The 14,546-nt window shown below is 39.8% G+C and overlaps 1 protein-coding gene and 1 pseudogene across 2 annotated transcripts; both read left to right on the top strand.

Moving 5' to 3' along the window:
- Positions 1–223: 223 nt before the first annotated feature.
- On the top strand, positions 224–13,893 carry LOC130722920 (lipoxygenase 3, chloroplastic-like; annotated as a pseudogene).
- On the top strand, positions 2,117–5,373 carry LOC130722921 (protein MAIN-LIKE 2-like). 2 transcript variants are annotated; one of them, XM_057573807.1, is made up of 4 exons: positions 2,117–2,448; positions 2,981–3,991; positions 4,077–4,837; positions 4,926–5,373. In XM_057573807.1, the coding sequence occupies exons 2-4, from the start codon at positions 2,986–2,988 to the stop codon at positions 5,265–5,267; spliced, it is 2,109 nt and encodes a 702-aa protein (XP_057429790.1). In that variant the 5' UTR covers positions 2,117–2,448; positions 2,981–2,985; the 3' UTR covers positions 5,268–5,373. The 2 variants fall into 2 exon arrangements, with proteins under 2 accessions (XP_057429790.1, XP_057429789.1); XM_057573806.1 differs by lacking the exon at positions 2,117–2,448 and having other exon boundaries at positions 2,487–3,991.
- Positions 13,894–14,546: the final 653 nt, after the last annotated feature.

Here is a 14,546-nt window from a genome sequence, read left to right as displayed (position 1 = left end):
ATAAAACAGAAATGTAATTATTTATCTTATGTGTCATAAAATGATTAAATGTAAGTGTTCTTACACAACTTCTTTGCGTTCTTACTCATTATAGGTAAATCATCAAACTATTCACGAAACTGACTTGGCAGTTTGCACATTCGTTTGGCTATAAAATATATGGTTCTAAACCATTCTCAAAATCATCTGGAGTTAAGTGACGACACATTTTCTAATTCTCAAACACTTACATTCATTCACACTGTCGTGGACTCGTGCAAAGGAAAACAAGTACTGCTACACTGTAATTAGAACTTGAAAATGGCCATGGTAAAAGAATTCATGGGACAACCTTTGGTGGAATTAGCATTTCATCATGGGCCTTCAAATCTTAAACGTTGCAATATTCAGTGTCAGTTGCACAAAAAGGTTCCCTTGCTCCCTCCTACTTTCTCAGAGGTGAAGACGGCGGCGGCGCAAGTGCAACAATCACCACCTGCCCCACCAGCACCCTTTCCCAAACATGCTCTGAATCTGAATCCGGTGACTTTGAAGATAACGGGAAGTGTAACTATCAAAACCAGCATGACTACAGAGGAGGAGGTCATGGCCGTGATGCTTCAACATTTTGATACAATAAGTGCAAGAGGAATCGTCATGCAGCTAGTTAGCACTCAAATCCACCCAAGTAAGCACTCATCTTTAATTTCTCACTTGACCAATGTTTTTTCAATTCATCGTAATAAAATTTACTTCAATTTGTTAAATAAATTGATTAATTAAGTATACGCTTTTATCTAAAAATTGATTCAATTTTTCATCTTATAACCAACTTTTTTTTTTTTTATCAATTTGACTACATACTCTACAATTATGTTGGTTAAATTAAAAACTACCTCGATGTCGTGAATAATGAATAAAAATTTATATGTCTAGTTATCTTGTGTCCTTTAGCAAACATTAAAGAGACTAGTACTTTAGCTAACCACCATTGTTTTTATTAGTTACAATGAAACCCCCGCAATCTAAATGTGCTATCAAGGGGCATAGTCAGACTTTCAGGTTGAGGGGGTCAAAATAAGTAAAAATGTACAACTTTTTTAAGTTGAACATATTTTTTATTCTTAAAGTTGAATCCTTGAGAAAATGAATGAAAATGACTAAAAATATTTTAATTTTGCAATTTTGTCACAGTGTTTTTATATGTATATTTCTGGGGTTTTTGTCACTACATATTATATATTATATTTATGAAAAAAAAAGTATTCTCTACTTGCATTTTCCACTCTTCTTACTTGAGCCTTGAGGTGTCTACCAACCATTTTTTTTCTTTTAAATTATTATTAGCAATATTTTGTTAGAAATAATCATGTGTTAAGTTTTTGGGGTACAATTGAATATTCCATGACATATACATGGTATCAGAGTCTTTTTTTATTTATCATTGTTTGCTGCTCACAATTCTTTTAATAAAAAAGAAGTTGTATTTCAGTACAAGATATATACTTGTGCATTATTTATACTTTAAGCCGAAGTGAACTATTGTGTGAGAGAGCGTATCAAAAGTATAACCATTTATGTGTAGCTTTTGGGATAATTTGTTTTATGAAATAAATTCATTGATGTATCTATACAATAAATTAACTCGCCGTGTAACGCACGAGTAAAAACATTAGTAATATTTTATTTTGACATTTGAGTGTCATGCATAATTGAAGGAACAATGGAGTCAAAGCTGAGCAACCTTGCTGTATTGGATTGGTTGAAAGACTTCAATGTTGGTGCTGAGAGGTCTACTTACAAAGTTGAATTTGAGATAGATTCTAATTTTGGGTTCCCAGGAGCTATAATTGTCACAAACAAATATGACAAAGAGATATTTCTGGAAGGCTTTTCGATTGAAGGTATTATGGATATTCCCTGCAACTCTTGGGTTCAACCCGAGAAGGATCATCCAGAGAAGAGAATTTTCTTCAGCAACAAGGTAATATGATGGTGTTTAATAAATGTTATGAACGGGATTTAGATTTAGGATACATCACTTATTCACTTTACTTTAAGGTACTTATTAATAGTGACGAAAAATTCCATCCTAATTTATGTCTTAGAGATGAAACTTGTACAAACTATCTTGAAATTATATTAGGGAGTTGGGTTTGGGGCCCCCCCTATGGGGCTCCCCGCCCCACTTAAAGTGGGGAAATTACTGGAACGCCCCCCTTTAATAGAATACGGAAGCAACATTTCCGTATTCAATACGGAAGTCTTATATCCGTATTATATTAGTATGTAAACCGGCAAGGGTTTATTCAAACCCATTTCAAACTCCATTCCGTATTTTGCCAAGCTCTTCTCCCCTCTTCAACCTTCGATCTCTGTCGCTCCCCTTGCTTGAACCGTGTACTTGAAAGGTTCCATCATCTCCATCAAAGCTCTTCACAACCCCATTCTCAGAATTGAAACCTAGAGGTAAGGATTTTTGGATTTTCCCCATTTAACTTGAAATTATGTTAATCATTGAACCCTAGGGTAGTCGATTGTTGCTTGTGTAGAGGTATTGTTGGCTGAAATGTCTTGAATGTGGTTTGGGTTTAGGGCCGATAGCTCATTGTCGTTAATGGCGTTTCTGGGTAAATACGGATCACAGGTTTCCGTATTGAATATGGAAAATGGTTTTCCGTATTCAGTATGGAACATGGTTTTCCGTATTGAATACGGAAAAACGTTTTCCGTATTCATCTCAGAACCAAACCCAACACTTATAATTGATTCTGGGTTCAGAATCAATTATAGAAGGTTTCCAAAGCATTTGTGAGTAGTTTCTAGATGCCATAATTGATTATTAGGAAAATAAAAGTTGATCCAAGCATGCATAATCCACAGAAGATCCGATTATCATCTATGTACTTATAAAATTCTAGGAATTTTCCATTTGCTTGCATCATGTTTCTGTCTATGGCTGAAATGGTATATATAGTGAATGTTTGCTCTGAATATATAGTGAGAATGAAGAACAGAAAGAGGTCTCATGCTTCTAGTGAGGATGTCGGGGCTACTGAGGATAGACACCGGCGGTTACATGCTTCTAGCCGGCGCGGCGATCATGCTGCAACCTCTCAGGCGGTGGAGGCTTCAGCTCCAGTTGTTTCTCCGCCGTCTCCCATGATTGAGGTTCCTCTGGTTGATTATCCGCCGTCTCCCACGGTTGAGATACCTACAGTTGTTTCTCCGCCCTCTCCCATGGTTGAGTCATCAGGCGAGGAGTCCTCAGGCGAGGAGTCCTCAGGCGAGGAGTCCTCAGGCGAGGAGTCTTCCGGCGAGAAGTCATCAGGCGAGGCCTCATCCGGCATGGGAGGATCTGACGAGGATAGTATTCCTCCGCCTACTGTTGATGCTGATGTCCTGCCGCCAGAGCAGGGGGAGCAGGGGGCACAGGGTGGCGAGGAGGACCTGATCCAGAGGTTGCCGCCGTTTCCGGGGGGGCCTGTTGACCTATCGCTCCTCACCCATTATGCTGATCACAAGGCTCCCTGGGCGTGGCATGCACTCCTACGCACAGACGAGCGGTATGTGGACCGTCGACAGTTGAAGGTGGCCACAGCTGGGGGGAAGGTTTGGAACCTTGCTTGTGATGGTGATTCAGACAGTCACAGGCGGGTTCGAGAGTTGATTGAGCAGACGGGTCTTCATCAGCTACCCTATTGCAGCTACCCGGTGACAGATGCAGGCCTTATTTTGGCCCTTGTGGAGCGATGGCATGAGGAGACTAGTAGCTTCCACATGCCGTTCGGGGAGATGACTATCACCTTGGACGACGTGTCGGCTCTTCTCCATCTCCCCATGGGGTCGAGGTTCTATACGCCTGGGAGGGGGGAGAGGGACGAGTGTGCAGCGCTCTGTGCTCAGTTGATGGGAGGATCTGTTGGTATTTATGAGACTGAGTTTGATACGAATAGGTCCCAGACTATTCGCTTTGGGGTCTTGCAGACCCGGTATGAGGCTGCGTTGGCGGGTATGTCTTAATTATTATTGTATTGTCTTTGTATCTATTATTATTGTATTGTTATAAACTATTAACTTAATTCACTTCATTGTAGAGCACCGATATGAGGACGCTGCACGGATTTGGCTGGTGAACCAGCTAGGCGCCACGCTCTTTGCTAGCAAGAGCGGAGGCTACCATACGACCGTCTACTGGATAGGGATTTTGGAGGATCTTGGTCGAGTGTGCGAGTACGCGTGGGGCGCGATTGCGCTCGCTACGCTATACGACCAGCTTAGTCGAGCGTCCAGGAGGGGGACAGCCCAGATGGGAGGTTTTAGCTCGCTCCTGCTAGGATGGGTCTACGAGTACCTTTCTGACCGCGTCATTATCCGTAGGGCGGATCCGGAGTACTCGCAGGACCAGCCTAGGGCGCGGCGGTGGGCTATGTCCCGGGTCGGGCATGCAGGCCTTGATGAGAGGCGAGTCATGCTCGATGAGCTGACGGTGGATGACGTTATATGGACCCCATTTGAGGACCATCGGGCTCATCGACCACGGGATCCGAGGGTCATGTATTCTGGCTACATCCGGTCGCCATTTGGCCGTGTTGTTCGACGGCATCTACCAGAGAGGGTTCTGCGCCAGTTTGGCTTCATACAGGATGTCCCTCGACACCCCTCTGAGATCCAGACGTCTGGGTCCCTTGCTGAGACCACAGATGCTGCCTTTGCTGAGTTTGCGCCGCACCTCCGCCCTCAGGGGATCCCCGCTACATATCCGGGAGAGGCTGTGGAGGATTACATGAGGTGGTACAGCGCTGTGTCCCATCGGTTCATCATCCCTGATGATAGGAGGGAGGAGTTCAGTGCAGTGGTAAGTTTGAATTTTATTTTCCATTCAATTGTGATTTTTTGTTCATGATATTTTATTTGTATCTAATGTATCTACATTATTTTTGCAGACTGTTATGCGTCGGGCCGTGGACTTGTTGGAGCAGTCACTCGAGGTGCCAGATGCTCCTGCAGAGGGCACGCATTCCCGATCCCTCACTGAGAGGGCGCTGGATCTTATTAGATCCAATGCCTTCATTGGTACCCAGGGGGTAGCCTTTGCTGCTGTCCGAGGAGCTAGAGCTGCAGGAGGCAGAGGTCGTGGAGACAGAGCGCGTGGAGGCAGAGCCCGTGGAGGCAGAGCCCGTGGAGAGGGTGCTCCTGCAGAGGGTGCGCGTGGAGGCAGAGGCCGTGGAGGCAGAGCCCGTGGACCTAGAGGTCGTAGAGGGGCCGGTAGGGGTCGGGGCGAGTGATTGACTGTATATTTGTATATTTTTTTTGTATTTTTATATTATGACATGTGACTCTTTGTATTAGGACTCTCTTTATATTAATCATGCTTTCTATTTTCACTCATTATATGCCGACTCTTGTATTGAAAAAAACCCGTATAACTACACCGTAAATAATCAAAGGCAGGATAAGTAAGCCAAGCATTTGAATTGAAATCAGGAGTGGCAGATTCCACCAATTGCAGGGCTGTAAGCCAAGCATTTGAATTGAAATCAGGATCGGTTTTGGATATTAGTGTACTCAATCAAAAAATACCTGTACAAAGTGATTAATCACATGACCAACAGCTATAACAGGATGTACATCCGGTGGACCTTCTCCTCTTAGTGGAAGGTATGACCAACAACCCGTAGAGGAGATGGATATGAAAACCACTTGGAACCTGGTTGCTACAAGGTATCCCATCTCTGGCAGTTGCATCCATTTATCCTCGGTAGCCGGATCACCAGGAGGAAGAGTGAGTCGGGAATGTAAGGCATTAACCACATGTCTGGACCACATTTCATCATACAACCCTCTGTGTCGTTCAAGTTCTTCTATCAACGCTGCCCTAACCCATGACCAACTTTCCTCACCTGATGGTAGTCCGAGTAATGCAGCAACGGCTCTATAGCCACAGTTACCATCATCCTCAACATTCTGAACTGTTTGTATATATGGGTGGAAAAAGGCTGGAAAATGACCCATGAAATAGCTTGTATCAGACTTCTTCACACGCTTCTTCTTCTTTGGTGGTTGTGAAACCTTCTTTGCCTCTCTGATCTCCCTATCAACATGTTCAAAACCTGAAAGATCACGAGTCAAGGATCCTATTGCTTTATTCTTAGGTGGTATTTTCTCATTCGCCTTAAGAGTGCGCTTGGACCTTATCTTAACCGCAGGAGTACAAAGTGAACTGCTTTCAGGACAATAGATCGCTTGAAGCTTCCTCCTTACCATACTCTGCCCTCCAGTATCCAAAGAACTGAAATAATGTGTCAATGCCTCAACTTCTGGTTGCATATCTCCATGGTTCATGCCGCAAATATGGTTGCTGGTAGTATCTGCAACAGGTTCAGGTACATGCTCCCAACTCAGTCTCTTCCAGAATGGATGAATTGACTCATATGGAATTCTTTCATAACCTGCAAGTTCACAAAAGTGTCACTTTCAATAACAAATAGAATTAATTGACAAGAGAGTGGTTGACCGGTGACCTGCAAGTTCACAACCGCAAGGTAGTCCATGAGTCTCTCTCAACAAGCAATCGCATCCGCCGTAGGACTTCATTCTTATATGTTCATCGTCGATGAGCTGCAGGCATTTGTTTGACACAAATCCTCTAATATTTGTGTAAAATGGGAACATGAAAATGTGATCAATTCTGTGAATACTGCGCTCAAACGATGCTAATATTTCAGTATGTCGATTACATGTCAAACTATGCGACGCATCCCATGAAGTGGCCAGGTCACCCTTGCAATCCCGTAACATCTTCTTCAAACTGGCATGTGCACCCTCAGCCCTGCAAACAACAAATAGATATCTTATTAACAACAATCTATCAAATGAACAAACAACGCATAAATTAAGCTCATGTAATTTTTTTACCTGTTACTTGTTGTTGTTCCAAAGTGCATCACATGATTTGTCCATGCCTTGGCGAATTTCTCCTTGTGAACCAACCATGTAGTAGAACAATAGGAGGTAAAGTTGCTGTATTTTGCCTTGCACATATTAAACAATTGCATCCATTTCACTTCAAATTCTTCAACTGTTGCAGCATCCACCACCTCTGCCCACTTCATCATAACCAACTCAGCAAAATCATCTGTGCCAACATAGAGTTTGCACTTTGCCAAAACACACTTGTTGATGTGCCACAAGCATAATAAATGTGTAGTGTTAGGAAGGCTTTGCTTAGCAGCACTCAATAAGGCAAGATCCCTGTCAGTAACAATCACCTTAGGCAACATGGCTTGATCAGCTAATAGAGACTTCATACACTCCAGTGCCCAAACGTAGTCATCTGTGCCCTCATTAACAATGTAGCAAAAGGCTATGGAGTATGTCTTATCTGTGGAAGTCAGTCCAACAATCTCAAGCAAGGGAATTGCATATTTGTTTGTCTTGTATGTGCAATCCATAATCACTACATATGGAAATGTGTTGAACAGTTTGATAGCATTTGGATGAGCCCAAAATACATCCCTAATGACTTCCGATCCAGGCTCATGTCTTTCAAAGTGGACATACTTGTCACCGTCCAACTTCTTCAACAAGTGTTGCATTTCTGTCAATCCCCCGCGGAGGGATTTTCTTAACCTCTTGCAAACACCATAAATCTGAGATATGGTAGTCAAGTTTGAAGGATTGTTTTCCTTCAAAGTCAACATCTTTCTCGGTGGAACCCAACTCCTTGTCATTTTTCCCACTTGCTCCTTCTCTCCGGGTTTTAGACGACCAACAAAATTGTGCCCAAGTAGTGACCTAGCTGGTTCATGGTTGTGTATACCTTCCATCACCTTTAGCCGCCAATCTCTATCTATGCCATTTTTCCTAGGTCGTCCTTTTAGTCTAAAAGGACAACCTGTCTTTTGTGATCTCGTCCCTTCAACAAGGTCAGGGTCTCTATAAGGAACATATTTACCATGCTTCTCGCACCCCAACATGACATAAGCTTTTCTGCTTCCATTCCCACCATAATCTGACTTTGTGATCAACGTAACATATCCATTTTCAATCGCAATTCCATGAACCCAATTGATAAGATCATCACGGGTAGGGAAAATCTGTTATAATAATAAGAATTGATTACAAGGGTGATCAAGACATAATAAGAATTGATATATTACACTCTCAAAACAATGCAAAAATATGTTCAAAGAATACCTGATCAGTTGCAAATAAATGCGAGACATCTATACTTATACACGGGGGCACAAATGCTGGTGGTGGCACCTCTGTAGTGGCCTCTTCAGGTTGACCATTGTGAAATCCAGCTTCAATCAATTGTGACTCACCAAAGAAAAATGAATATGTCATCCCTGGAAGAGAATACGGAAAGTTACATTCCATACTCAATACGGAAATATACTTTCCATACCGAATACGGATTGTTACTTTCCATACTGAATACGGAAAGTACCTTTCCATATTCAATACGGAAGATAACAATCCGTATTATATCACGACTCAGAATTCAAAAACCCATCCTTCTAACTACTTAAACTACTTAATCTAACTACTTCCACTACTTAATCCTACAAAATAACAACAAATAAACACATAGACTTACCTCTACTACAACACTTGTTGTAGTGGTGGAGAGCTTGGGAAATGAAGGAGTGGATGGTGGTGGAGAGCTTGGGAATGAAAGTGAGGTAGGAGAGGGTGAGAGAGAGGGTGGTCTGGAGGCATTGAGGAGGTTCAGGGGGGCTGGTGAAGGTTGGTGAGGGAGGAGTAATGGTGGAAAAAGGGGGAATCCTGTCAGAGTTAAATACGGAAAATACCTTTCCGTAGTCATCAAAATATAATACGGAAAGTACCTTTCCGTATTCAGTTAAATTGAATACGGAAAGTACCTTTCCGTAGGGCACTTTTGGGTTTAAAAAAAAAGGGTGGGGCGCGCAGCCCCATAGGGGAGGCCCCAAACCCAACTCCCATTATATTAGTACACCAGCTATTTTTAAGTGGTCGACTTTGGACAAGAGTGGAAAATCAGTGAAAAGAACTATCCAAGAAAGAAAACACAATTTCCAATCCATGAAATTTTTTAACATAATGACATTCTAATGGAATCAAGCAGACATGGTTACCTTATCATACACCAGCTGGTCTGAAAGAGCTAAGAAAAGAAGAACTAAGGCAGCTAAGAGGTAATGGAAAAGGAGTAAGAAGAGGAAATGAGAGAATATATGATTATGATGTGTACAATGATTTGGGAAATCCATGCAAAGGCAATGAACATGTTAGGCCTATATTAGGGATCAAAGAATACCCAAGTCCCCGACGATGTCGAACCGGTCGCCCTTCTGCCATAACAGGTGAGTTCTAAAAGTTAATATATTTATATTGAAAAGGTATTTTATGAGAAAAATATCTTTATATGAGAATGTTATGAATAAATCATCACAATTAGAATTTTTTTTGATACACAAAAAGAAGATTAAAACATCAAGTCATTTAATTTTTTAAAAAGTCTCATAACATTCATATATGATTATGTGACCATTAATTATCTTTTATTAATGATAATTTCTAACTAGATCTAATAGATAGGATTTATTTACCATTTTCATATAAATATACATTTCTCAACTCTCACGGCTAACGTTGTGGGGATAAATTTGCTGAGAAAAAAATAACTCATTGAACATTTGGATTAACTTTTTCTTTTCTCTGATTTAATTTTACCTCACATAAATTTCTCTTTAATTAATTGTCTTGAAAATTGATGATAAAAAATTATACATGCTAATAGGCTGAAAAAACTCCTAATTATTTGCACCACCGATCTATATTATAAATTTTACACAACCATAAAAAATACTAGTAAATCCATATTTTGAGGTGTACTATTAGCTAGTATTATTATCTAAACAATATTCATTATATTAAAATGGGATTTGGCAATTGACTATAATTGTAAAAACACCTCATCGGATCATTTCCGATAAGCTCAAAATAAATTAAGGTCTCTGGCCATTGTTTTCTGACTTTCTCCCACAAGACGTTGCATCATCAAATGATTTTTTAATTTTTTTTACGGTGTTTTTTCTTCAAATTAAAGTAAACTATTTTGCAAATGAGAGGACATATGTACCAAAAAAATGAGAGGACATAGTGAGTCATAGATAGAACACGGGTTTTTAAATGAAGAACACGTTTTTTTTTCCTGGGATGTTTTAATATTTAATTTGAATTCTTGATTTTAAAACATCACTTTTTAATCCTCTATTTTGAAATAATTTTATTTTACTTAAGAAATAATTGACGTACCATAAATATCCCTTAGTGTTTTTATATATAATATTTTCTATTTTTATATGATTTCACTTACCATTTTATTAACAAAACGACTTCACTCTTCAAAAACATAAACGATTTATCTTTTAAAAACGTAAACTTTTTAAAATTAGGAGCTAAATATAATAACCGGACATTTTACCGGATTAAAAATATATTCTACCCTAAATATCAATAAAAATTTATATTTGTTGTTAATTATCAAAAGTATAATTATAAATAATAATAAAATATTTGAAAAATAATACTGTCGAAGTAAAACAATTTACTACTAATTATATATAAATTAAAAACATTTCAATATATATATATATATAAATTAAAAGCATTATGTATCTTTTTTTCTGCTTTTCCAATTATATATCTAGCTAATCGTTCATCTTTCCATATTTAATTTTTTTTGTTAACCATGACAGACAAGAAATATGAGTCTCCTGTAAATGGATTCATGGAAACTTATGTGCCAAGAGACGAAGTCTTCGAAGGTGCACGAAAGGAAGCCTTTGATGTGGAAAGGTTAAAGGGTGTGACTCGAAATTTGATTCCCTACATAAGAACCTGTGTTACCAAGGTTGGAGATTTCAAGCAGGTTTCAGATATTCTAAATATCTACAAGAGAAAGCAAATGCATGAAATGAAACCCGAAGAGGGAACAACAACAATAATAAAATCGCCTATTCCTACGGATGTGAGCAAGGTCCAAGATGCTGTGGATGAGTATTTCAAATTTGACACTCCACACATTATCAGTGGTATGTAAGCTAGCAGTAGAAAAAAGTGTTTACATCCATGACTCATGGTGAAAATATTTAACAAATTGGTCAAAAAATTTCAGGGAATGGTTGCTGTATACCGGATGAGGAACTTGGACGACAAGCATTAGCTGGCATCAATCCTCTCAGCATAAAAAGGCTCGAGGTAATTATAAAAAATGGAACAAACAAACACATAGATCACACATTGACTAGAGATATAATCAAAATAATCATTAAATAAGGTAGAACAATCTTCACCGCTAGGTTGACTTTTGAGATAGAGTTAAACATAACCATGACTTTTGGGAGAGTTAGACATAACCCAAATTCTAAGATAGTATAAGAGCACATTTTATATTCATTAACCGGAGACCACCTACATATGGACATTTGTCGATGTCCAAGCTGGAAATATCATGTTCCAGATGTTTAGCCCTGCTCGTGATAGGTTGTGTTAAGGTCCCACATTAACTAGACATATAGAAATACTTTTGATATATGATAGAGTAATCCTCAACCTTGCTTGCTTTGGGAATAGAGTTAAGTCAAACTCAAATTCTATGATAATATTAGAACCTCGGAGTTTATCTTATATTTGTTTATTGAAGACAACTCATATATAAACCACTTGCAAGTCTTCAATTACCAAGTTCACGCTCCAAATGTCCAGGACATGAGGAGGTGTAGTAGATCACTCACTGCCTAGCGATATGGTCTAAATAGTCCTTATATAGGATATACCAAACTTATCCCTAAGCCAATCTTTGAAAAGAATCGGGTCTAACCTAAATTCTAAGAAAACAACTCACTTTTACTTTTTCTGTTATCATCATGTTAACAAAATAAACCTTGTTTTTGAATCAAAACTTTGCAAATACGTTTATTGATTTGATACTCTCAATTTGCCAGACTTTTCCTCCACTCAGTGAGTTGGATCCCTCAAAGTATGGTTCACTAGAGTCCGCGCTGAAGGAAGAGCACATAATAGACCATTTAGATGGAATGTCCGTACAACAGGTACACAAGGGTCAACAAATTTTACTTTACATGCCAATTCTGACAATTTTATTGTCTAGCTATACACAACTTCATTAGACACTATTTCCTTTTCGTTTTTGGGTGTGTGCTTGGAGATTGTAGTTTTACATTGTTTGAAACGTGTTTGTTTAGGCAATGGCAGAAAAGAAGCTATACATATTGGATTATCATGATGCTTATCTTCCATTTCTCAATGGCATCAATGCTCATGAAGACCGGAAATCTTATGCAACCCGTACCATCTTCTACTGGACACGAGTAGGCACTTTGAAGCCCATCGCCATCGAGCTAAGTCTTTCACAATCCAAACAGGTCCTTACCCCTCCAATGGATGCCACCTCTTATTGGCAGTGGCAAATTGCCAAAGCACATGTTTCCTCCAATGACGCTGGAGTTCACCAGCTTGTGCAACACTGGTATGCAATTCAATTTAACCTTCTATGCATAGTCCATCTCCAGTCTCCACTATAGAAAGAAAATTAAGAGGAAGTCAAATCTCATGATCTAAATTAAGAAAGTTTTAAAGAATTTGATAGTGAGTTCTAACCAAGAGAACAAAAATGCTTTAGTTGAATTTTGCAGTCCGTTATCCAATTCATTATAATCATCAAGCAATATCGTTCGACTCCTTAACAGGTTGAGGACTCATGCCTGCATGGAGCCATTCATCATTGCAGCTCATCGCCAACTGAGTGTCATGCACCCTACCCTGTATTCAAACTCCTGAAGCCTCATTTGAAGCACACACTGCAGATAAATGCATTGGCTCGTGAGGCTCTCATCAACGCAGGCGGCATCATTGAGTGTGACTTCTCTACTGGAAAATACAGTGCAGAGATTATCTCAACAGCCTACAGAGATTGGTGGCGTTTTGACAAGGAAGCACTTCCTGCTGACCTTATTAGAAGGTTCGTCTACTCAGATTATATGAGTGCATATTGTCATCATTTTCCACACAAGATAAGAGTTAACTGAGCATTTCTATCTAGAACATGCAATCTCATAATCTTTGTTCTGATCACGATGCAGGGGAGTGGCAGAGCCTGACCCCACACAGCCCCATGGTCTAAAACTACTCATTGAAGATTACCCTTATGCAAATGATGGGCTTCTTATCTGGTTTGCTCTGGAGAACTTGGTGAAAACTTACGTGAACTACTACTACCGTGATGGGCTCATGATCCGAGCAGACAGCGAGCTCCAAGCATGGTATCATGAGGCCATCAATGTCGGCCACGCGAATCATGCAAATGCAAGTTGGTGGCCAACACTCTCCACTCCTAGTGATCTTGCATCAATACTAACCACAGTCATATGGATTGCTTCAGTCCAGCATTCAGCTGTGAATTTTGGGCAGTACCCCTTGGGTGGGTATGTCCCCATGCGCCCCCCACATATGAAGAAGCTGTTGCCCATGGAAGAGGATCCAGAGTACAAAGAATTCGTGGAGGACCCTGAAGGATACTTGTTATCTTGCTTGCCAGATTTGTTTGAAACCACCAAGTTTCTGGCAGTGGTTAACATGCTTTCTCAGCATTCACCAGATGAAGAATACCTAGGGCAGAGGAAGGATTTGTCAGATTGGGCTGGTGACCATGAAATCATAGAGGCATTCTATAAGTTTTCCATAGATCTCAAGAGAATAGAAAAAGAGATTGAGAAGAGAAATAGAGACCCAAACCGTAGAAATAGATGTGGTGCTGGAATTCCACCATACGAGCTACTCATAGCCAGCTCTGGTCCTGGAGCTACTTGTAGAGGGGTGCCAAATAGCATAAGTATATGAAGATGCCAAAATTGACTGCAAACAATTGATATTTGAACCCAATCCTTGGGTAAACTTTGGATACCAGCAAAGCTAAAGGTGGTACCAGAACCCAGAACGATCATAGATTTAGGAATTATATTACATTTACAGACATGATTTTAAGTTGCAGATGTAATTTTGCAATAGAGATATTTGAATGTATAAAGAATGTAAGCTATTGAAGAAATTTTTTTTCCGTTGAATGGACATTTATACAGTTTGAATCACCTCAAAAATGTAGTATATGGTGCCACAACTCACCTTGAGTTGCTCATAGCCAACTTACCTTGAGCCCTGGTTTTAAATAAGAGGGGTGCCTGAAAGTGTAGAATTGTAGAGATGTGTATCTATTATCTAAGGGAACAGAGAAATGACCAACTTAGTTGTTAATTGTTAGTATATTAGTTCTTTCACCAGGGTTTGAACCCTGGCCCTTCACCCTGCAAATCCCTTCATTTCCCTACCCTTCCCCCCACAGAAATGACCATTGTGATTGAGCACAACAAAGATCTCAAAGGAACCATGGTCATCTCTTAATATGTGAAGTACAGAAATAGAGCTTTTCAATTGAAAAATTTCACACCAAAATCCTGTTAATCACTATCCACCAACAATGACATCTCAAATTGTAC

Source organism: Lotus japonicus, chromosome 6, assembly GCF_012489685.1.
Source record: "Lotus japonicus ecotype B-129 chromosome 6, LjGifu_v1.2".
Lineage (NCBI taxonomy): Eukaryota > Viridiplantae > Streptophyta > Magnoliopsida > Fabales > Fabaceae > Lotus > Lotus japonicus.
The sequence above is the reverse complement of the archived record's forward strand: the minus strand, read 5'-3'. Positions and strand labels throughout refer to the sequence as shown.